Source organism: Tupaia chinensis, unplaced genomic scaffold, assembly GCF_000334495.1.
Source record: "Tupaia chinensis unplaced genomic scaffold, TupChi_1.0 Scaffold000695_1, whole genome shotgun sequence".
Taxonomy (NCBI): domain Eukaryota; kingdom Metazoa; phylum Chordata; class Mammalia; order Scandentia; family Tupaiidae; genus Tupaia; species Tupaia belangeri.
Genome location: NW_006160218.1, coordinates 2,240,119 through 2,264,528, shown reverse-complemented (window position 1 = coordinate 2,264,528; position 24,410 = coordinate 2,240,119). Strand labels below are relative to the sequence as shown.

Genomic DNA, 24,410 nt, shown 5'->3' with positions numbered 1-24,410 from the left:
CAGTGTTTAGCAGTTCTGGGAATTCTCACAGATCTGTGGACTCCTTTGAGCATATTTAATTAGAAGGAGAACTCCGAACACCCTCTTAAATACACAGTTACCTAAACACACAGATGAGATGGGTGAGCTTTCGCATGAAGAGGAGGAAGCGGTACTTACAGCACTTCCAGGTCCCGGAGAGCCCTGAATGCCCCGTCCTCAATGCAGCTGATCCGGTTGTAATCCAGCTGCCTGTTCCACAGATCAGAGAATACACGTGAAAGGGTGAACGGAAGCAGGGGAGGCGACAGGAAGTCTTCCGAAGGGTCTGGGAAGCCCTGGCCACAGTAACTGAAATGCCCTCACAACACACACATTTGCTTAGGAATGTCACAAGCCACTGCGGCCTGGTGTCACCGCTGAAATCCCTTTTTGTTCTGAACTGTCTGTGCAAATAGCGCCCTCGGAAAGCTCAAGTAAATAATAGCTGCACCTTATATTAAATGCCATAGGAATGCAATTTCATTACATCAGGAAAAGCCATCCATCAAGAGCTTTCAGCGTCATCGTGCTGAAACAATTTCATTAAGGTAAAGGACTGTAGATCACTTAATGTCACATGCACCCCCTCAGTGACCTGACGGAATCCATTTATCAGAGAAGCCCAGCTGCATGTTAATTCCACTATCCTTGGCCAGAGAGAGCAAGACGACTCTTAGGTTTCCTTCTCTCAAAAGCAGTTTTCCTTCGGGAAAGAGAAATGACATTCCGTACATCTCCCTGCTATTGCCAACCGAGAATGCACCCCAGAAAGCCAGCAGTTGCTCTGTAGTAGGCTTTATTATTCTCACAACTTGCATCCTTTATCACTATGTGCAAATTTTACTTACTGGACACATAGCACACTTGTGAGTTAAGGAACTTCCAGAATTACACTACTCTTCAGAAAGTAAGTTTTAAAGGATTAAGAGATTAACAAGAATTTTGCTTTTTTCAAAGATGCACATTTTGGCCACAATTCTAAGAAACATATACTATGGGTCTGTAGTTTAAACAGTGCACGCTTCTATAGTAAAGTTTTTTAATAAAACTTTTTATACAAAAGTTTTTTTGTATTGGTTCACTATAAATATTGGGTCGTCGGAAAACATCATGATGCATTTTTGCAAAGGAAAACATAGAAAAAAATATGTCATGACTTTTCCAAAATCTCAGTAACACATAATTCAAACAAATACATATTGTCCTGTAGATTGAGCACTCATCTGTTAAAATTCACAGAGGAATACAAGAAAAAGATGGTACAAACTTGATTAAGTTTCTTTTTTCCTGATGTTTGTTTTTGTCGTGAAAATTTCTGTTTTCATATTGAGGAACACGCTTGGTTGAGGGGAAGAAGCAAGTATTAAATCCTGTCTGAACTAGCCTCTTCTCCAAACCAGCAGAAGTTTAAACTCAGAAGCAAGAATGGTAAGAGAGGTTATCCCCGTGAAGATGGGAAGGGAATGGCGGGGGCCGAGGGAGGACGGGCAGGGTAAGGAGTAAGACTATCATCGCAATCCAACTGAGGCTAGTTCTTGTGTCCAGCTCGGGCTTCACATCCAAGTCTGTTCTCGCAGAACTTTCTAAACACTCCTGTCCGAGAGCCGTTTCTGCCCTAGACCACCGGCTAGTGCCACGACTGAGTCTGGTGACTTTCGGAGGGACCTCTTCAAATTCCTCACTTCAGAAATGATGTACATGACAATGGCTCTTGAAGTACACATCTCATTTTTAGGAAGGGCTCTCGGGACACCATCATACCAAGGACTTCCTCGGAGTCATGCAAACAGGATGCGTGGAGAGGATGCGATTTTACTGCTTTTGTAAAGCAAGGCTTCCCCGAATACTGCCTGCTGTCCCTGCTGCTGAGGTAGCCTAAAGCACATCTACTTACTAGGAAGCAACGCAAAAGTTTCGTTTTTATTTTCTAAGAAGACTTTTAAAGCCTTGGGATGTGACACGGCTGTCGCGGTTCCAAGAAAACCCTTCCGTGTTCCGTTCCTGAGCGCTTTGATTTTTACAGATTAAATTCATTTAACAATTAAGTTAATAGCCTTTTTATTTTAAAGTGCTAAATATATATCTACACTGCTATTCTCTAACCTCTCGTCCAATTTATCAAAGCCATTTAAATTAGTCCGATGGCATGAAGTGTTAGCCTTGACACTCAACAAAAGAGAAATTGTTTCCAGACAAATTGGCAAAATCTTTTAATGCTCTCGAATTTGCCTAATGCAGTCTCCAGGTTAATCTGTAAAAGGGGGAGCTGTATGTTTGCCCGTATCTTATCATCCTTAGCTGTCGATGTATAAATCAGTGCTGACACAGCCTCTTCTAAATCATGCACACGATACACAAAGGAAGCTCAGCTGCCAGGAGGCACTCGGGCAGCTCTTGTCCTACCAGGGGCAGACTGCTTCCCTTAGCCCCGCAGAAGTTGAGACGCTGCTGGGAACTTCGGTAATGTCACCCCTCCTCAGCCCTGCCCCCGGTCACATGCTGTTCTTTCCTAACAGAAATTTAAGCCCTTATTGGTGCCTAAGCCACGAAAAATACTCAGCTGCCCTTGGACGGAAGTCACCCTTTAAAGTCCTCTACATATGGCCGGCTCTTGGTCTACGTGGTTGCCCAGAACAAAGGTGTTTTGCAAAGAAGTTGCTCACATGAGAGGTGGAAGTCTAACGAGAGAATACTTTTTCCCACCGTTTGTGGGTCTGGTGATATCTGTGTGCTGATGGACTGCTGCGAGGACACCTCCCCAGACAGCACTCCACTTGTCTGCATGTGGTTCAAGATACTCAGTGTCGAGGCGACGCCCAAGCGTCATTTAGCTCAGGGTTCGGGCTGCTTTCCTGCACGTAGCTTCTTTCTCCCACCTGCTCCCTTCTCTGCCACCTTTCAAGTCTGGCTCTCCTGCTCTCTGTGAACAGGAAAGGCCGGCTCTCAGCCTGGATTTAGTGGCCGGCTGGTCTTCTTTACACATGATTTCCAGTCTGTGCCATGAAATTATTCTGAATTAAGGAAATAGCAAAAGGAGTTTCATTTTGGTATTTTAAAAATTCCTCTCCATAAAAAATAATGTTCCGATTATTCAGCTGAACAGAGGGGACATTCGCTGACCTTTGGAGAGGGCTGGGTGACAAGGGCATTTATGAGGTGCAGCTGACACTCGGGGAGGCTCTTCTGGTAAAGGAACTCCACAGGGGACACAAGTGAGGTTCTTCTTATTTTCTGGGAAGAAAGGATGGTGTAGCATCGTAGCGGTTTCTTTCAGATCTGCAGTGGCCCTACCCTCGCTCAGAGCTTGGGTCCTGCTCTTCCTTATTCTGGTCGCCAATCTTCCCCTTCACTTCTATTCAAATTCCAGATCCGTTCTTCACCAGATCCTTCATTGTCCTGGTTTGTAAAGGTGTGGTTTAAAACACTGCTTAGTTTTATGAAACTGACGAGCTTGAAAAGAATAACCATGACCTCTCAGCATGAGCTTTCCATGACTCATTCGTAACTGGTAAAAGGCGTGTCTCCCGACACCCGAGGTCACTGGACTGCCGTCTGAGTCTTCAGACGGTAAATGTAGTCTCCGTGGATGCAGGGTGTCACCACGACTGGACATTAGGGCCACCACGCCACACCACACACACACATTTCTGAAACCGATCTCATTTTCTTTAAGCCTAAAAACCACTTACGCTGGCTTCAGAGTTTGATTTAGTCTAGAAAGTGGAGATAATATATAGTGTCATTAAATAGAAGTTTAAGAAACGGCTATATTAAAAGGCAAACAGGTTAGACACTGCATGCTGGTCCGTGGATGTTTCCTCGGGAGGTCCCTGTTCTCGCTACTCTAACATCCTGACGTCCTTCCGGCCTTGAGCACTCTTCTAGTCCTTGTCTCTCTATATTAATCTCAAGTGGTGTGGTCCTGCCCTAAGGCAAACTCTTCTTGCCCTGCAGCACGCAAGTAATAAAACCTTATCATGGACTGATTGTCCTTGGTGAGAAGTAGAACCCATGAGATACACTGAACTGTGGAGCTACACAAAACATGCAACTCCTTAATCATTACTACACCAGGCCAGGTCCCTCACTGTCTCAACAGAACGACGCTGTGTCCGCGGGACTTTGATCTCGGTCCTACAAATGGTTTAGTTAACACTCCTATTACTATCGTAAACTAGAAAACGCCCAAAGCTTAGCCGACCTAGTACAGATCAAGGTGGTTACGATCAGTGTGTGGGAGCGATATCTCACTACTGCAAATAAGTCTGACGAAACCTTCACATCACCCGGCAGAGAGGGAGGGGAAGACCCTGAATACCTGAGCGCGGTGTCTCCACTCGCCGGCCTGCGTGCCGGCACACACCGTCCAGGTTTTCAATAAGCATACACAGGGGCGTAGTACATTACGGAGCGATCCCTCTACATGAACAGCCTAGACAGGACTTTCAACACCATGTCACTTCCTTTGGCACAAAAGCACATCCGTATTAACAAGGACACCGGTGAGGGAAACAACAGAGGTAAGGACTAGTCCAAAGAACCCCCCGGTCCATACTGCTGGGTAATTTTACACTTTTACCATCCTTCAGGTGATATATATATATATTTTTTTTTTTCACAAGAATAAAGAATCTCAGTTTTTCTTGAAATAATCTGTTGCATAAAGTTACATCACCTGTCTGCTTACTGGGAAGAAGAAAAGGTACCTCTAGCAGAGATCGAGGGGAAATTCTGATAAAGAAAACAGGAAAAGACAAGTTGGTTGATATTCAGGTTCTGGTAATTCCTAGTGAGCCCTGACAGTGGCGATGGTTAACATGGACTGAACGCAGAGCACCTGGCCGGGTGTGCACGTGTGCCCTCCCATCCTCGCAGTGACACGGAGGTAAGCGCTGGTGTCACCCTGATCTCCTACAGGGAACGTGAGGCCCGCGAAGCTTAGGATTGTATACGCAGTAAGTGGGAAATAGTTCAGTAAGCGATGATTGGAATGCGGATCTCTGTGTTGCCGAACACCCCATTCAATTCACAAATACTAGGGGGACACACTTAGAAGCTTTCTGTTCTTCAAATGGGCGTGTCAGCAAACTCTCTGATGTCTGTGTTTCAAGACTAAAAGGCCAGTCAATGAAGAATACTATCGCATTTCAGAGAAGGAAGAGATGATTTCGGGGGTGAAGCTGTCATGAATGAAGAAGGGGAGAAACTGGTCCCTATGAGATGGGTACAATCGAGGTAGACAGAAATGAAGGACAGAAGGTGGTCTGATCGAATGAGCTGTGTGCAGAGGGACGGCAATGCTTGCGGTGAGACTTGCAAGAGTGCGGCCCTCTGGCTGGAGCAGAGAGCGTGTGTGTGTGTTCACTCAGAGGAACGGGCCGGGCTGACGTCAGAACGTGAGGGCCAGGAGTGCGCAAGGCACTGGACACCACAGCGTTCAAGGGAGGCCAGAGGTGTCTCAGAAAAGGGACTGCACTCCACAGACCTCCCAGAGCCAGGGCGACATTCAGGTCCCCTGGGCTTTGCCACCATGCTTGTAACAAACGTGCCCTTCGAATAAACTGAGTGGCATTGAGCAGGTATTAAAGGATGAAAACATCAAGGCTCTCTTCTAAAGAAATCCATTGGCTTTGTCAGGACGACCCCAGGAAGCCCAGCCTCAGTGGCACGTTTGGTAGCAAACCGCACTGCAGGGCTAGCAGTCGCTGGGCTGACCACGGCCTCAGAGCCCGAGTGGACTTGAAAACATGAGGGGTGTGCACACCGCAGATCCTGAGGAGCTGGATGGTGTGGGAGGGGGTTGCGCACGGCGGGACAAGACCCTGCCAAGGGTGTCTGTCTGTCTCTCATACATGCACACGCCCACGCTCCCTTTCAAAATCATAATAAAAATAATAAGAAATAAAGCAATGCTTAAAAAATTATCAACTGAGAATATAAACCAGGGTCCAAACGCAGCTGTTAGGCTATTTTAATACGCCCAAGGTAGCAATGTGGGCAGTTCAGGGTTGAAGAGCAAGATGTCTGAAGATCTGTTCTCTCTCCCAGGACAGCATGTGAGGCACAGCCAGGCCACGCCCATTTCAACCTTAGAAACACGTGAGATTGGATTTCCAATTGCTCAGTTGGGTTTTTCTGGGCTGTGTTTGTTTTGTCTGAGAAAGCACTGGTGAGGATCCCTCACACAGATCACATAGCAGAGAATGCAGTGTTGATGAAAACGGCTCAGACGCTCTGGAAACAGAGCTCAACGCTGAGTGCGGCGGTCACCTGGAGCAAGCTTTACTGCGGTTGCAGGGATGATCCAAGATCAGAGTGATGTTAGGGTGGCACGCCACGCCATTTACAGAACCATGGACATTTCCCACAGCGGCTGCCTCTGGTGAGCTCTGTGTGTTTACACTGAATACCAAGGTTCCCACGGCGGCTGCCTCCAGTGAGCTCTGTGTGTTTACACTGAATACCAAGGACAACTCCTGGTTGTCTTTTTCATCCCTGGGTAGCCTTTTGGGTGTTAAGGGGTGGGAACTTGGGCCTTTTTGAGTTGAAATTCACCTTCACGCCCTGCGTCTCTAGTACACAAACAGACAGCCATCCCTGCGGGCTTCTAGAAGGTTCTGTGCCCCACTGAAGACTGGCAGGAGTTCCTCGAAGACTACAGAGAGCAGGCCCCGTGACCAGGAACGGTCTTATTTATCAACCCCAGGCTACTGAAAACATTCAAGGCTGGAGTTGAGAAGCTCTCAGTTACTATTTGAATTGGATCATGATGGATTTTATTTTTATAGTTAAGAAATGATGTTAACTGGCCAACATGGACACTTTGGAGTTGACTCGTACAAGAAAGCTGAATAAAGCCTTGCTTTGCACGGCACAATTTGGATAACGTCTTCTCCCTGATGGCTACACACTCAGACTGTCAGACACGGGCGGCCCTTCTCCTTAGGAACGTATGGATGACAGTGAAGAGAGACTAGAAGAAATGTAAAACTAGAAAGGTGTGAAAATAGAGTGAAGTACAAAAGTCTCGCTCTGTACCTCAGATAGAGCGATGTGCTTTCTGTATACGGGTTTTAATTGATCTACCGATAATAAGATCGAAGAAGGCAGAGTTACCCCCCAAAAATGAAATTTCTAGGTAACGGAAGTAGCTTTGTAACAACAAGTGGGTTACCTCTCTTTTTTCTGCTTGCCAAACCTTCCTATAAACAACACATTCCAAACTGAGTGATTCCTTTCCTAAAATGTCATGGCTACACATAGTTGTTTTCCACATGATACCGTGACTTACCCAAAGAGAAATATGCTAAGTTGTCTTGTGAGTTTATCCCCTACAAGTTAAATAAGGCAAAAAAAGAGATCTAAATATTTTCTCTAAGCTCTTTTTTTTTTTAAACCAAAAGGCATTCCCCCACCACCCCAGAAAAGAAAGGAAAGTTTTATAACAAATGTAGGGTGCAGAGAATAGAGATAATGCCAGCAGATCACACAGAAATATATTTATGTTAGAGTCCTACTGGGACATCGAGCACATGTGACAAAATATGACAGAAAGCAAAAGCAATGGGGGCTTATTTGATATCATTGTATATACTGTAGTGTGTACACACACACACACATATGTATGCATGTATGTATGTATGCACACTTGCTTAGATCTCAGAACGACTCTAACTAGGGATCTTTTCTCATAAAACAAGAGACCTGCAGGACCTACTGTACTCATAAAGTACAGACTTTAAGATTAAGCTCAAACGAATGTGCAAAGGCAGGGATAACCCACATGTTCTCCTACAGTAGTAAATTAAATGAAAATGGCTCACAGAGAGGAGAAAACAGAGCAGTGGCACAAGGTAACATCTCTTCCTTCAAGATTTGACTAGAAGACAGCAAAGACGACAGCATCAGTGTTAAATCTGTTATATATTGTGTATCTATAAATATAAAAGATGCGTATTATATATAATATAGGCATGTTATATATATAATATGTATGTGTTGTATATAATATAGACATGTTATATATAGATATAGCTATCAAAAAGTTTCCAAAGAAAAGTTCTGTCAACAGTGGTTACCACTTTGGCGAGGCATCACTCGGTAACCATATGGTATCAATACTTAATTGACTTTCTCTGACTTTAAAAGCACATATCCTCGCTGTGGAACAGCACTGCCTATGACCATCATAAATACTATAGCTGACATGTCAGTCTGACCGTCTCACACTTATATTACACTAAGATGTCAGAGAAATAGTAGTATAGATTTTGCCTGGAGAAAATAAGATAACAACGTTAAATATAAAACAGAAATTAATGAAGAGGAGGAAAAAAGTTATGTGAAGTCCTCCCCAGAGATGTTTGAGAGCGGGATCAATGTCCAGCTGTCTTGCAGAGTTGAGCGTGGCTTGCCTGGAGGAAGGGGAACGCCATCTGCTAATTTGCAACATTTCCGCGGCACCCATCGGTGCTGTGAGGATGCTTCCCTGAGCATGTTTAACCCATCTGCAAAATGACAGCAGCGGCTTCCAGCGAACATCTCGTGGAGTTGGAATGTCTCTGAAGCAGGTCTGAAGGTGGTAAACATAATAAGCCGGCTAGGGGACTGGATCTCCTGTGGTGTCACCCACGATCCCGTCCGGAGGCAGCCGAAGCACCACCACCTGTCTCCTCCTGCCTGCTCTTCCTAACCCTGACTCCCTGACTTCGTCTACACAGCAGCCGCCAAGGCACACCCAGGGTTCTCTAAGTGGAAAATGTGCACACCGGCATGGCGAACAGGACCAAACCCTGAACCTGTCCTCACACCAAACCTTAACAACACTGCTACTACTAGTGAGGTTGTCTCTCATTACGACTTGAGTTATCATTACACTCACTAAGAATGTAAATGTACATGTGTCCTCAGTGTTTTTGCCTTGTTTTATTTCATTTGGTTTTCTGAGACAGTCTCGCAAAGTACTATCCTCCTGTCTCACTGACCAGCGTGGCCAACAGGCATGGCGTGTCCACTGAGCCCGAGAGCTCCGGGCCTCCCCGTGACCCCAGCCTGGGAAGGACCAGGGTCTCCCAGCCCGTCTTCCCACAGCCCGGCCTTCCCCGGTGTCACCAGGCAGCTTCCCTCAGCTGTCCTGATAAAACTGCACTGCACACCAAGCCTCGTGAGACCGGCATTCTTTTTGTTTTGGAACTACATAGTTTAAACTATATTTCTGTTGTCGCTATAGAAAAATGCCTTTTACCCATAGAGCTCTGTTTTTATGGGTGATCCTAATTTAGTAAATAAATACACAAACACACTGTGGCATTTAGGGTGGTTTTCGTCTTTCACGCTCTTACGTGGAAGGGCTGAGCAGGAGGGATCGCCCGCTTTCGTGACCATCATCAGACAGCAGCCACACGGTCTCTGGGCCCCTTCCCCTCCATAACAACGTGGGCCTCCAAAGCTGAGCCACTGGGCTGTCCCTCGACTCAGGTCCCCGAGTCAGAGCGCCACGCTTCTTAGAACAGGACCAAACCCTGAACCTGTCCTCACACCAAACCTTAACAACACTGCTACTACTAGTGAGGTTGTCTCTCATTACGACTTGAGGAGTTATCATTACACTCACTAAGAATGTAAATGTACATGTGTCCTCAGAGTTTTTGCCTTGTTTTATTTCATTTGGTTTTCTGAGACAGTCTCGCAAAGTACTATCCTCCTGTCTCACTGACCAGCGTGGCCAACAGGCATGGCGTGTCCACTGAGCCCGAGAGCTCCGGGCCTCCCCGTGACCCCAGCCTGGGAAGGACCAGGGTCTCCCAGCCCGTCTTCCCACAGCCCGGCCTTCCCCGGTGTCACCAGGCAGCTTCCCTCAGCTGTCCTGATAAAACTGCGCTGCACACCAAGCCTCGTGAGACCGGCATTCTTTTTGTTTTGGAACTACATAGTTTAAACTATATTTCTGTTGTCGCTATAGAAAAATGCCTTTTACCCATAGAGCTCTGTTTTTATGGGTGATCCTAATTTAGTAAATAAATACACAAACACACTGTGGCATTTAGGGTGGTTTTCGTCTTTCACGCTCTTACGTGGAAGGGCTGAGCAGGAGGGATCGCCCGCTTTCGTGACCATCATCAGACAGCAGCCACACGGTCTCTGGGCCCCTTCCCCTCCATAACAACGTGGGCCTCCAAAGCTGAGCCACTGGGCTGTCCCTCGACTCAGGTCCCCGAGTCAGAGCGCCACGCTTCTTACTCCTGCAGCTGGTCAGTCTCGGCTGCTTCCTTTAACCAAAAGATGGTGTTGGATTCCTTACGTCAACCACACTCACACTCACACACACACCCTCATATGCACACACTCACACACACACCCCGCACTGTAGTGCCGTTTTCCAATCTGAGCAAAGCCCCTAAACCGGGCTTGGGTACCTTCCTCAAATCCGACATTCTCAATCCCCCTCACCCACCACTGCTCGTCGGTACTGACGATTCCATGACCTCAGAGTGCTCTCAGCTTTCTTTAACAAACAGCTCCCCCTGCAACCCCGAAATCTTCCAGAAACCCTTCCCCTGTCCCCCTCACCTACAGCACATGGTCCTGTGTAGGGCTCTGGCTCTCGGGTCCCTTCCTTCGGTACATTCTAGCACACCTCCTCTTCCCACCGTACAGCCCCATGTCCAGGTAACACGGGACGGTCACGTCCCTCCCGATGTTCTGAGTCACTTCACGTCCCACTTTCCCGGCTCCTCACCGTGCATTTTCAGGGCCGATAACCGACAGCGGATTAGCTGAATATGCAGTGACACTCACACTATCCTCTCTCTCCATAGCATTTCACTGCTTTACACGGTCCCTGCCTATCCTTTCTATAAACTCAAACAACTATTGCATTCGTTTCATAAAACTAAGCTTCAGTGAAGTTGACTGCTTTGCTTATGATGACAAATCCCACAAAACGGCACATGCTCAGACTTCAATCCTAAACTCATGTCCCTGCCTAATAATCATCTTTAAATTGGGAGCAAAAACAATCACGCATGTACAGAAAAAAATCATTGGAAATCTGGCTAATACACACTCCATTCCTTGTAGTGTGTTGGCTAGTATCTCATTTTGAAATCCCACGCCGTAAGGAACAGCACGCTCATGGCCAGTCCTCGCTCCTCAATGAGCCCTTTAGTATGGGAGATTGTAGAATTAGATTCTATACATATCCCTACAAGATACTAAAAGGTGCCTATTTTAAGAACTTAGAGCTAATACTACTGCAAGTTTACAAAACACACACACACACAGGGTGGTCCACCATAACCCCTGGAATTCCTTTACGGGGACCTAAAAGCAATTTCCACAGGTTCCTTACAGGGGTTCTTATGCTGTTCTAACCAGGCAAAATAAACAGAGGCAGACTCGAGCCCATCACTTCCCCAAATCTGCCTGAAAACGTCTCCAAGCCCTCGCTAGCAAAGATAAAGTGAAAGCGACTGAGGTCCTTCTACCCGGAGTGTGTATATAAACCCAGGTATGATCGGAACGGCTCCTTGTATTTCTAACGAGAAGCCTGTCCTTTCCTGTCTTGACCTGCTCACTGAGAAAGGACAAGTTTCAAATGGAAGTCACTCATGTTGAAATGACCAGGCTGACATCTGTGACTTCAGAAACAGTTGTCTTCTTTGACAAGGAAAAACATCTGTCTCACTTTCACCCCTGGAAAAATAGCATGGGAACCCACCATGGAAAATTCTCAATATAAGTTAATTCTTGAAAAAGCATCTAGCCCATTTATTGCTAGCTAAGAAACATTGAATTCCTGATACTTAATCTCAGCACACAAGGGCTTCCCTCCCACCACATTCCAAACTGATGCAAAAGCGAAGGAGAACACTTGATGTTGTAGTATTCACAATCAAAACCATCGTTTTAAAAGGCTAATATGGTATGCTAAAGTTTATAAAGACATATGCTGACAGTGTCGGGTTGCCATTGAGATTTGACATCTGACACAGATTTTAAGGGCTACAGGCACTTAAAAAACAGCTCTGAATCAGGCACCAGACTAAAGATTTATCAAGGGAAAAAACCAAAACTGCATTTTTGGTGTTTGTTTTTAAAAGAGACTAAACATATATTCTTTTGTGGAAATACAAGGAAAAAATATGTAAGAAAATATGCACCTAAAGGGAAAAGTATTTTTTCTTATTCTCATACTTCTGGCATTTAATGAAAATGATCATCTAAAAGCTTTAGAAAATGCTGTAGCTCTAGGCTAAAGAGACATCTAACAAGAAAATATTATCTATTCTTTCCAGAGAAAAACAGCTCCTATGCTGCATTTCCAATAAACACTGATCGCAACTGAAAAGGGAGTTACTGAAGTCGGCGGACGGAAAAGAGGAAGAAAACACACTGTAAACCCTCTCCATCGAGCCATTTACTTAGGTTTCAAAAGATTAATCACCAGGTTTGAAGAGTAAGTTCGAATAATGCCTTCAATTTCCAAATATCTTCTAAATGAGAATGTCTTTGACACAATTGTGAAAAGAATTTAAAACTTAGTGTTACAAGGTCTCCCAAGCACACAAAGAAATACGGCACGTTCGCCTTTTTTCCAGGGTCTCCCTAGAGAAACATTGAATTCCTGATACACAAAGAAATACGGCACGTTCGCCTTTTTTAGACACTTCCTTTCATATAAATGTGACTTTGCAAACCAGTAAGTCGCTATAAACGCTATAAATTAAAATACACATGTACTTACAAGTTTTTAATGTCAACCGCCCCACGGAAAGCCTTTCTTGGGATTGCCTGAATTTGGTTTTCACTGAGATCACTGCAAACAACAAAGAAGAAAAAGATCAAGTTATAAAACGCAGCTTATAAATACTTTTAATCCATGTGCTTCTGAAGTGGTAGGACGCTAAGAAAAACAAAACCTAAAAGAATTATAATGTCATTTATAGGATGAGATACAGTCTCTAGTATAATAGTTTATATTTCTAATATAAATTTAAAAGGTTGAACTAAATGGTTTCTTGAAATATGTTTTGATTTTTAATTGTACAATAAACTTTAAAATGTACTTTTAAATTTAAGAGTTGCTCCAATTTTTAAAATAAGGTATATATTTAAAACCAATAGCAAATTGTTTATAACTCGATTTCCTTTGGTTCTGAAGTTTTCATACTTGATATTTCTCCAACATCACAGACAGAAAGTGTATGGAAACGGCCCCTCTCCTTCCCAAGAACAGTGAGTAAAACCTGTGCTGTATGATTAAGTTTCCATAGCACTTTAAGTAATCTTGAAAATGGAACATGGCAGCACTGCCCAGCAATAAAACCAACAGTTTCTGCATGAAATATTAATAGCAGGTTGATTTAAAACCGTCTCTAAATAATTCTATTATAACCATAAACACAAGCTATCTATATTTGCATTTTAATTTAATTGAGAAATACATTTTAATCAAGAAAAAAAAAACACTCTCCAAGTTAAAATGAGAAGTTTATAAAAATCGCTCATCTCATGAGACGGGTCATTATTTTTCCTTCAAAGAGTTTAGATACACCCTATTAGTTCGTGGTATTAGCAGCCTGAATGAGAAAGATATACACACGCAGGCGAGAAACCCCATTGAAAACAGACAATTTTCACCTGCTTCTAAGTGACATTACCAGAAAGCAGGAAGTTGAAATGTCAATGGCATTATTACAATAATAATGATGGTACTACAATTCTCTTTAAAATTCGAAGACAACTCATTCTCACAAAGACAGATAAAGCTACTGACCATGGGCGTATCGCAGATGGAAAGAGCCATTTTGAACCCGTAAAGCATGTTGGAAGACTTCATCCACACCCTCTCCCCTAGGCCGCTATGACCAAAGCTTTACATACGCTCGTGTGCATGCCTGCACGCCGGAGAGAGAGGTCATTGGCGGATTCCCAGACGGAGTGTGTGGCCCTGACCCCATCAGTACTCAGTTTTAAACAACTGAAATTTGCATTTATATTTTGATATTCAAAACAAGAAAGTTAACTAAGCAATTCGTAAAAACTAAAACAAAAAAAGTGAATCTATTTAAAAAGTAAAGGTCTTTAGCAAAACAACAAAAAAAATAGTTTCAAATAATAAATTTACAAACAGGTGCCTTTAAGGCGTCCGTCCATTTCCTAAGCAACGTAGCTTTGTCACTTCTTTCAGAAGAGTCAGTGTGTCCCCGAGAGTAATAGAACTTCATTTCCTTAAAAACTGCTTATTTCTCCAGCTCCTCATTGATTCAGGCTGACCTCCTTCCTTTAAGTACTGAGTTAAGAATCCTTAACAATATATATTTAAAAGCCTGGATGCCAGAGACATTGTTCAGAAGACTCTACAGAGCAGAGAAAGTGAAAGGATGTTTAAGAAAGAAAAAACAGAAAGGAACAAGAAACAAAAAGGAAGAAAGGAATGAATCCCAGCAAATGTAAATCTGTAATACCTCCTGAAAACTATTAGTCGTGCTTTTACAGCTGTGTCCTCATGGATTCCATGCTTTCTAATCACTCACTCTTTCTCCACTTCTAACCCAAGAAAGCTTCGGCGTAAGTAGGAAGTGAAGTGATAACGGGGTTTGCAGTTCCTGTGACCCGGTTCTACAGCCCTCCGCTCTGTCGGACAGCTGAGGCCCCCACCCTGCAGTCTCAGCTCTGCTGTTCGCAGCCAGGGCAGGTGCAACACAATGTGGGGCAGCGTTGGAAGAGACAGGGGATGATGTCAGGCCATAGAACATCACGGAAGAACACTGCGACGGACACAGAACGCCATTCCTTCCGCTCCTCATTTCAGTCCCTCCAGTCACTTTGGCATAGAATAACATTACCCTGCTATCAGGAGTCTTTTCTTTTTACAAAGGAGTGAGCAATGTCAGACTTGTCAGGCTCTGCAGCCTTCCTCCCTGGGCAGCTGAGGCCACTTCATAGAGTAAAGGTCTTAAAACAACAGAAATAAGTCTCCTGACTCCCGTGAATAAGGGGGTGCATAGCTTCCTCACTCACTCACCCACGAAGGCTGAAGGCTTATATTGGCTGTCTCTCAAGTAGGGGCTTGCTGACCGTGTCATGGGGTCTCATAACAGCTCTGCTGACCAGCCCACTTTGCTGGGCCATATTAGTTATGGGTCCCAGGACCATGGCTAAATTCTCAGTTCCTTAGGGTTAGACTAAGTGTCTGGTAGTTTTGCTTATAACATGGCTTGATTTGGTGGAGCTTGCATTGTAAAATGAAGTTCATAGTTTTGATTTTTACATTTCATTTTCCATGTATTGTTTGAAGTCATCGAATATAGAAAACACAGATAATTATCGAATCAAGATTTGGGGTTTCTGAGAGAAAGAAGAAGCAACAGGGAGACCCTGCAATCCCAGAAACAGAATGCAAGAGCTGCTGGCCCACACGTGCTGACACCACCGCAATCCCAGAAACAGAATGTAAGAGCTGCTGGCCCACACGTGCTGACACCACTCCCCCCCTCGTCCATCCAGGACCAACAGCAGGATCAAGGCAAGAGGACTGGCCTGAGCTCATCAGCCGAGGTTCCCACCCAGCCTGCTGTGGGGAGGGGCAGCTCTCTAGCCCACATGGACACAAGCACACCACAGGAGTCATTCCACTCCCTTACATTCGGTCTGTCCGCAACCCCTATCATGTTGGGAGCTGTCAGGTGTAGGTATACCAGAACCAAACACCTGGGAATGGGAAAGTCTGGATGAATTCTTCCCATAACACCCTTAATTGTCAAAGGAGAGAGACTCCCCTCTGAATACAGACACCCTGAACTCCTTGTGGGTTCCACACTCCCACCCACAGTAGAGGAGGAACACTGGCACGGAGCTTACATGTACCACAGGAAAGTGCAGGAGCACACAGCTACAAAAACATACTTCAAAACGTAGGAAGAAGTGAGCATATCATCAGATGATTAAAAATCAAAGCAAAGACACCAAGAAATAGGAGTAAATTAGGAAATCCCTCCCCCTCAGAGGATCATCACTCCTCACCAACAATGGATAAAAGACAAGAAGCTGCAGAAATGTCAGGAAAATAAGTCAGAATATTCATACTAACAACATTCAATAGTACGTAAGACAGAGAGAGTCAAGTCAGAATATCCACACCAACAGCTTTCAACAGTATGCAAGAGAGAGAACCAACGGCAGGAGATGAGAAAACCCTGTAACAATGTGATGGGGTCATTCCATAGAGACAGGTACAGTGAAAAACGATCAAATGAACATCTGGGCATAAAGAATACATTGCAGGAAATCAAAACCTCCCTTGAAAATAGCAACAACTGATTAGACCATGCAGAAGAAAGAATCTCTGACCTTGAAGACAAACCCTTTGATTTAGTCCAAGCAACTGAAAAGAATACAAGAATAGCCATTAAAAATGAAGACAATAAACAGGAAATCCTGGACAACATTAAACAAATATCCAGATAATAGTTATTCCAGAAGGTAAAGAGACAGGTAAATGCATAGAAAATATTCTTCATGATAAATTAGCTGAAAACCTTCCAAATTTAGAGAGGCATATGGACATCCAAATCCAGGAGATACAAAGGATACCCAGTAGATACCACATAAAAGGATCCTCTCCAAAACATTTCTTATCCAAACTGGTACCAGCCAAAGACAAGGAGAAAATTCTAAAAATGACAAGACAGAGATACCAAGTTACTTATACACAATACTCCATGGGACTAACTGACTAATTGGATCTCTTAGCGGAAACAATGTAGGCAAGGGAAGAATGAGAAGACATTTTTAAAACTCTAGAAGAAAACCAATTTCAGCCAAGAGTACTATACCCAGCAAGATTATCCATCAAATGGGAAGAAGTAAAATCATTCCCAGATAAACAAATGCTAGAAGACTACGATACCAGGAAAGCTAAAGGGAGACAAACAGAAGCAAGAGAACACAAAACAACTAGGAAAAAGGCTAAGGCCACACATTGATAATAACATTGAATGTTGGGACTAAATGTAGATTCAACAAGTTTACACACAAGCAGGTTTAAACACAAATCCACCAATGATTTGATAGACAGTTGTCTCCTCAGGTTTCAATTTATATATTTATGAGAACCCTTACTCATTATTATAAAACTAGATAATAGAGAAAAAGTCCAAAATGTTATAGCTCAGTCTTTCTTTGGAAGAAAGAAAAAGAAAAAAAAAAAAAGCTAAGATTAAGAACTTTGAAAAGCCTATAAATCACCAAGCAGTTGGCTTTAGCATGTATCCACTTTTAAACATCTCCTTCCAGTTTTGTTTAATCTTTGATTTTTTGAGGACTTCTTTACATACAGTACAGTACTATGGTCTTACAAGAACTCACAGTGTGTGAGTAAAAGTTTTCTATTTGTTCCTAATGAGTTACTACTATGTACAATTTTACCTGTCTCTAACTGGACCAATGATTGATACCCGCAGATTTTTTCACATTATAAAATCATATCTGCCACAGGCCTCTACATGGAAATTACAAATCCTTCTTTCATTGGCTATGACTGGCTATGTTAAGATTAGCTTTGTTAAGTCATGAGATTGTTTGTTACCTGATTTTTAATCAATATGTTTTTCTTCAGAACTGTATCTCACAGTAAAGAATGTCATCAACAATTCAGTATTTGCGTTCAGAACAGTCACTGATTGGAGTGAGTTTCGAATGTCCACAGCATAATGTTAAATGCAGAAGTTGATAAATACGTTTATATCCTCGATCTGTTGATCACACATCCTGCACATGCTCTTAAAGACCGTTCTGTAACCTATGACAATGTGTAATGATTATGTGTAAATCAAAAATTACAGTACATATTTAAAGTTAAAACTAAAAGAAAGGTTTGGGGTTTTCTAAAGATAATACCAGGGGCTGCTTAAACAATCTCAATGTGTCCTTCCTATGGTCTAGAACTCAGAAGGCTTTTCCTTTACTCAACCGAGCTGATGACTCATGCGATTTGTTAAATGAAGGGTCAGATGATGTGTGAATGGTGATTCATGATTTGTTAAAATTTTGCCTGAGGGCCCATGCACTTGCCCGAGAGAGAGGCAGAGAAGGAAAGTAAAACAGCAGCTCAGTGGGAAACGATCATGCCACAATCCCGTCTCCTTTCTCTCTCCTTTTGGGATTTGGGACGTACACATGCCCCACCTGGTTCTTGAGCTTCCAGACCTGGGGCTTGAATCTGTGCTCAGCCATGGAGGATCCAGTCCCCTTGACCACCGTGCCACAGGCTGGCCCAATATTCTTACATATAACAGAGCAGGTTAGCAGTTATTTCAGTCCAGCACAATGTATTCAATAGTTACGGCATATGAGAAATTGGCTGATGGTATAGGGTTACTGATTTGGGGAAGGCCAATTTTCTGTCTTCAGGAATTTTCAAACCCAGTGAAGAAGGTGAGGCAAGGAGCCAGATGTGCTTCTATACGGGAAAATGAAAATGTAAAGCAATCATTGAGTCGAGAAGTCTCTTACACTAAGAAAAAAACGCAACGCTGAGTATGCATGGATACAAAGGTGGAGGCAGGGTGAACACATAACACCTGTACTGGAGGTCAGTGGCAGAGATCAGGCCTGGAAATACAGAAATACAGAACTTTTCCTTTCTTTTTTTTTAATTTGTAAAAATTTTTAAAAAGATTTTTTACCATAGGGCACATGTGCTTGCAGAGAGAGAAGGAGAGGGAAAGTGAGAAATCACCCCCTCATCCCCCAAGGAATGGCCACACCGCATCCCTTCTCTTCCAGTCTCTTCTCAGAATTTTGGACCTGCACACATGTGTGCCTGGTGTGATTTTCAAACCACTAGGTTCAGGACTCGAACCGTGGGCCGCCATGTGGGAGGCCAGCACCTTAACCACCACACCACTTACTAGCCCCAGAACGTTTTATGGAAGCACATTTTGGTCTGGTTTGCTCAGAGCATACGACGTATGTGGTGGAGGACCAGGAGGCGAGGTTGAATGGCCATAGCAGCCGTGTGCCGAGCAACCTCTCTGTCTGAGTTCAGGAACGTGCCGCCATTCTATCAGACAAGAGTCGAAAGGGGAGGGCAGTGGACGACAGCAGGACAGAGCACTTCCTCAGAAAGAGTAAACCCGTGATGGGGTTTAGGATGAATGCCTGGGGTCCGAGAGCCAAGTGCAATCATGTCTGATCTGGAAGATGACACGCAAGACTTAGGATAGCTGGGAAAAGGACAGAGAGAACCCCAGGCAGAATGACAACCTTGCCCAGCCTAGGACAGTTGGTGCGTGAGGCCACTCCACAGAGCACGTGGAACAGGGGGAGAAGACTAAGACCGAGGCCTGTGTGGAAACCAGACTTAACAGTGAATGGTACGTGGGCACGGATCAGGCGGGGGCAGAGAGGGGGCAGGGTCAACCCAAAGGCAGATGAAAGGGATCGTTGACGAAACAGGGCAATCAGAAGACAATCGGAACGTGGACTGTAAGTTTGGTTCTGGAAATTTCTCAGTCTGGTCCGACAGATGTGATTTGTAGTACACAGTGCGAGGGCCACTAAGACTCTGTGGGAAGTCAAGTGGGATTGGTAGATTATGGAGATCAGAGGGGGATGACCACCAGAGCCCTAGCTGACCCGAGCTGCCTTCAGAATAAAATGGGACATGATCTGAAACTTGTTGGAAATGATGGAGCTCAGGAATTCCCAGCCTCTGGTGCCGGGGAGGTGGGTGGAAGGTGGTGGACGGGAGGACTCTGAGGAGAGAGGCCTCACGCAAGAGCCATTAAGAGCACAGACATCAGACCTAGATGATCTGAGTTAAATTATAGTTCTGCAATTTGTTAACCAGGTGACCCTGGAAAAATTGCTTACCTTTTCTGTGCCTCAGTTTCTTTACTGCTAAAATGGAGAATAACGGTGTCTACCTCGTGGGATTTTCAGGGTGGATTCAATGAGTTTATACTATTAAAATGCTCAAAAAGTACCAAGCATATAGTGAGCACTCAGATGTTGGTGTGTGCCCCTGAGAGCCTGTTCTCCCCTTTGTTTTTATGTTTGTTTTTTGTGTTTTAGTTTTTTTTGCCATAGGGCATGTGCACTTTCCAGAGAGAGAGAGGGAGAGACAGAGAGAGGGAAGTGAGAAATCTCCCTCGGGGGTATGGCCAAGTTGTAACCCCTTCTCCATTCCCCTCTAGGGATCCTAGGCACGCACACACGTGCACCCGGCGTGAGTTTCAAGACACTGGGTCCCTGCTCTACTCTTTGAAGATCACTGTAGACAATGAGAAGCTCTTCTGCTGGGAACGCACTGTTCTGTGAACCGCGTGGAATGAGCCAAGTGAGTCAGAACTACCGAGTCACGGGCGTGGAGCTTCCGGGAGAGGAGTTTGTAATTGTATCACCAGGCAATAGAGTGTAAAACTTCGCTTCCAAGGAAGGAAATGGCTTGATTTCGGGGAAGAGTAACCAGGAAATTGAATGTCAGCACAGGCAGGAATACCGTGCAGACAGTGGTGGCACACAGAGCCAGTGGGTCCCCACGAAACAGGCAGTGGTTTGGAGGACAGGCTGGAATGGAGGTGGGAGCTGGACTCAGGCCCACACAGGGTCTTCAGTGCAAGGGCAGGCAGTTGTCCTCCGGAGGGGAGCCAGGAGCACGCAGCTGTCCTGAGTGAGCAACACCGGGGGCAGGGGCTGGGGAAGACCAGGGTGCGAGGGATGCAGGGGACACTGGAGAGTCGGGACTGAGGACATTGAGCACCGACCAGCTTTGCTCAGAGGTTACTGCAGATGCTCCCGTATGATGATATGGAAATTTCCACAGAAATGAAAAATAGCGAACACCATGCACTTGAAGCCTGGTTTGCTCATTTTCCGAGATGACAAGGATGTGAAAAAAGCTAGGAAGTGTCCATTCTGCAGGAAGACTTCGTAGAAAAGATGTACGTGGAGGTAAATAAAGGCCAATGGTTTCAAACAGGAAGACTTCACATCCTCAGAGTCTGCACCTCGGAGAGCCGCAGCCTTCCCAGAGCCCCAGCTGAGATGCGGGTCTAACAGCCAGTCACCAAACCTGGGAGTTTCCCCTGAGCTCCCCCTTCTACTGCACCCGGCCCCTTCAGATTACCTCGGCCATGTCTCCAACTGGGCCCCTCCTCCTGTTTTCCGTGGCCACGGTCCCTGCTAGAACACTTGCCAACTGCCACCAGCACTGTCACCAGGCACAGAGACTACAATCGGATCTCTGCGTCTCCCACACAGCTTACTCCCAAACCAAAATCTCATCAAGCCACCTCCCCCCGAAGTCTTCCCCAGCTCAGTTATGGAGACCCTGTATTTCCAACTGCTCAGACCAACACGCTGAGTCCTCGCTGTCCGCTCATATTCCACGCCCCACCGCTAGCCAACCCACAAATCCTTTTGCCTCTATCTTTACAGCACACTGGGGATCTGTCTCACCTCCACTCTGCTACACGGCCCAAGCCCCATCTCCTTTTGTCTGGGTCGCAAAGATCTACGAGTCCCCCAGATACATGGCGGACACCCCTTTTTTGACCATGTGTTTCTGTGCTCGCTGGCACCCACTCTGTTCCAGCCGCGCTGGCCTTCCCAGGACGTCTGAAAACAGCCCTTGTCGTCCGACTTCAGGGCGCCCCTGGACACCTGCTGGCTCTCTTCGCCTCGGTCCTTTACTCGTACAGTTTACGCTCTCAGTTGTTCGTGTTTTAAAAAGCCGTCTTTCCAATCGCTCGGTGTTTGCGCATTCTCTGTCTAGAGCACCCAGCTCATCTGCATGAGGCGGGAGGCAAGCTCGGCCTCCACCCAGACTCATGCCCTCCTTCGATACTGCTTTCCACCCCACCCCAGCTGAGCCCAGCAACGTGGTGTGGGCTCCAGCCTCGCTCTCTCTGCTGGCCCTTCTGCACGATGGACTGACATAAATATCTCTAGGACTGTTTGTTTGGTACGAAAACAATGTCATTAATAGTGCGAATTAGCATCGACGTCATTACAGCATGTGGCCTAGTTCTCTTCATGGTTGGAGAGCTGGTGATCGGCTCTCCTGTGCTCTTCAGAAAACTCGCGTGGCATATTTGTTACGATCACTCGCTGAAGCCCTTTCTTGGGTAAATATCTTTCTTGTTAGGTAATGCTAGGTGAGGGCAGGGATTTAGGATTTAGGCTCTCTGTTTTTACAGAATTACTGGCACATGATAGGCCTATTGGAAATATCTGTGCAAGAGAGGCAGGGAGAGAAAAAGAAGTTCGGAAGACAAAGTGACGGGACATCCCAGCGTCCAGGTGTCCGCGTGCGAGGGAGAACGTGAGGCCTGACTCTGTGACCTGAGACCCAAGGAGCAGCAATTCTAGCATTATCGACACACCGAGGAGAAACTAGGAGAGGAGGCTGGACCAGTGAGAATGAGGAGGTTTGCTGGTACCAGGGCACAGCAGGCGAGGAGAGCGCCAACGTCCCAGGAAACTCTGAAGATCTGGGGCAAGACTAAAGGAACCACAGAGAGCAGTCCGAACAGAGCCCTCGCTCCTCGGTGAGGATCGAGCCGTAGCCACAGGTACAAGTTCCCTTTCTAGTTGGGTAGTGTTGGATGAGGGCATGGATTTAGGATGTAGGCTCTGTTTTTACAGAATTATTGGCAAATGTACAGATTTCAAGTGGAAACTGATTCTCGGTCATTGTGAAAAGGTGTTCAAGAGGAGAGAAGCTTCAGGTAAAAAAAAAATCTAGAAAGGATGATTGGTAAATGAAACTGGTAAACATTAAACCTCTACAAGAAATGGCCCTGAAAGAAGAAACGTTTGCAATGTACTTTAACAGCATTCCTGAGAGGTAACTTCCATATCGGAATGTCCTCACGCCTCAGCCGTGCAGTTCAACGGTGTCGGGGTTACCTGTGGAACTAAGTGACCGTCCCACGATCTCGCTAGAACACCTCATTGTGAAACCTTTCCGATGAGACCCGTCTCACAGCAGACACTCTCCCGTTCTAGCCTCAGGTGGTAAGATGGACGTGGGACAGCAGTTAGCGTCATGGCTATGTCGCTGGACTCCCATGGAGTCGACCGCAGTTCGTGTCCCGGACCTGGTGGCTTAAACTCATGCTGAGCGCATGTGCGTGCATGCCCAGGATCCCGAGAAGAGAATGGAGGAGAAGGGATTGCGGCGTGGCCATCCCCCTGGGAGGTGATGTCTCGCTTTCTGTCTCTCTGTCTCTCTCTCTTTCTGGCGAGCACATGTGCCCTATAGCAAAAACCTCTCCAAAAAAAAAAAGATGACCTGAACTTCGTCGAGTTGTATCGCTCAACCATATTCCACTGAATGGACGTAACACATTTTTGTTTATTCCTCAGGTGATGTGTCCCATAGATTTCGTAAGGAAACTTAAAACTGAATAGTTAGCCCTTTGGGGGCCTATATACAGTGTATACTCTGATTCTCCTTGGCATTTTTGTACTTGGTCTAAGATTTCTTTATGACATTTTTTTCTTAATTTATTTCACTACAGGGCTCATGTGCTTGCCAGAGAGACCGAGAGAGGGACAGTGAGAAAGCACGCCTCGGGGGGATGGCCATTCCGCAACCCCTTCTCCTCCATTCTCTTCTCAGGATCTTGGGCACTCGTGCAACTGTGACTGGCATGATTTTCAAGCCTCCAGGTCCAGGACTCCACTGAGGAGCTGGCCATCAGATCCAGGGGCACTAACCTCCACCTACAGGCCTGCCATTATTTAATATAATATTTAATATTAATATAACAAATACCCAGTTACTGGACCATGGCCGTCAGGGAGTGCTCACTGCTTCAGGCCATCTCAAACCATTTCGTGCCACACTTCCCTCAGAAGACCCGTCTGTTCTGGTCCAACTCGGTACACTGGGTCACCGTGCCCTTCCCCTCACCTCTCCCCACATCCCAGCAGCTCTCCAATGCATGGTAAATCCCCTGGGTCATGCTAAAAGAAATCGCACAGACTAAAGAAACATTTCTTCATTTGTTCTGGACTTGGGGTAAAACGATTCTCAAAAATGGGGATAGATATATTTTACTATCACTGTTTTCTCCCCATGCTTATACTCATGCTGACACGAGCTGGCTATGACAGACCGACATCCATATACATGATAGATAATACATGTATCATGCGTAATACCTGCATTTATATAATATGCACGATATAATACATGTTTCCTAACGGTGTATCTGCACGGGTACACCTGTGAGAAACAGAAAGAAAGGCTCACCATATGCATACATGCACACGTTACACGGGTGTCTTCCACGGATCGCGTTATCTAAAGTTTAGGTAGGAAAAAAATATTGTGGTCTAAGGAAGTTTTATCCCCAGATTTCAGAAGATCCTAA

At 45.2% G+C, this 24,410-nt stretch overlaps 1 protein-coding gene across 1 annotated transcript in view; it reads right to left on the bottom strand.

Annotated features, from left to right (window-relative positions):
* SLIT2 (slit guidance ligand 2) overlaps nt 1-24,410 on the bottom strand; it is a gene marked incomplete at its 5' end in the record, with an annotated part of 289,592 nt that overhangs the window by 103,175 nt on the left and 162,007 nt on the right. Inside the window, 2 exon segments of the mRNA XM_006160628.3 lie at nt 160-231; nt 12,767-12,838. Coding sequence (XP_006160690.2) covers nt 160-231; nt 12,767-12,838 — 144 coding nt within the window.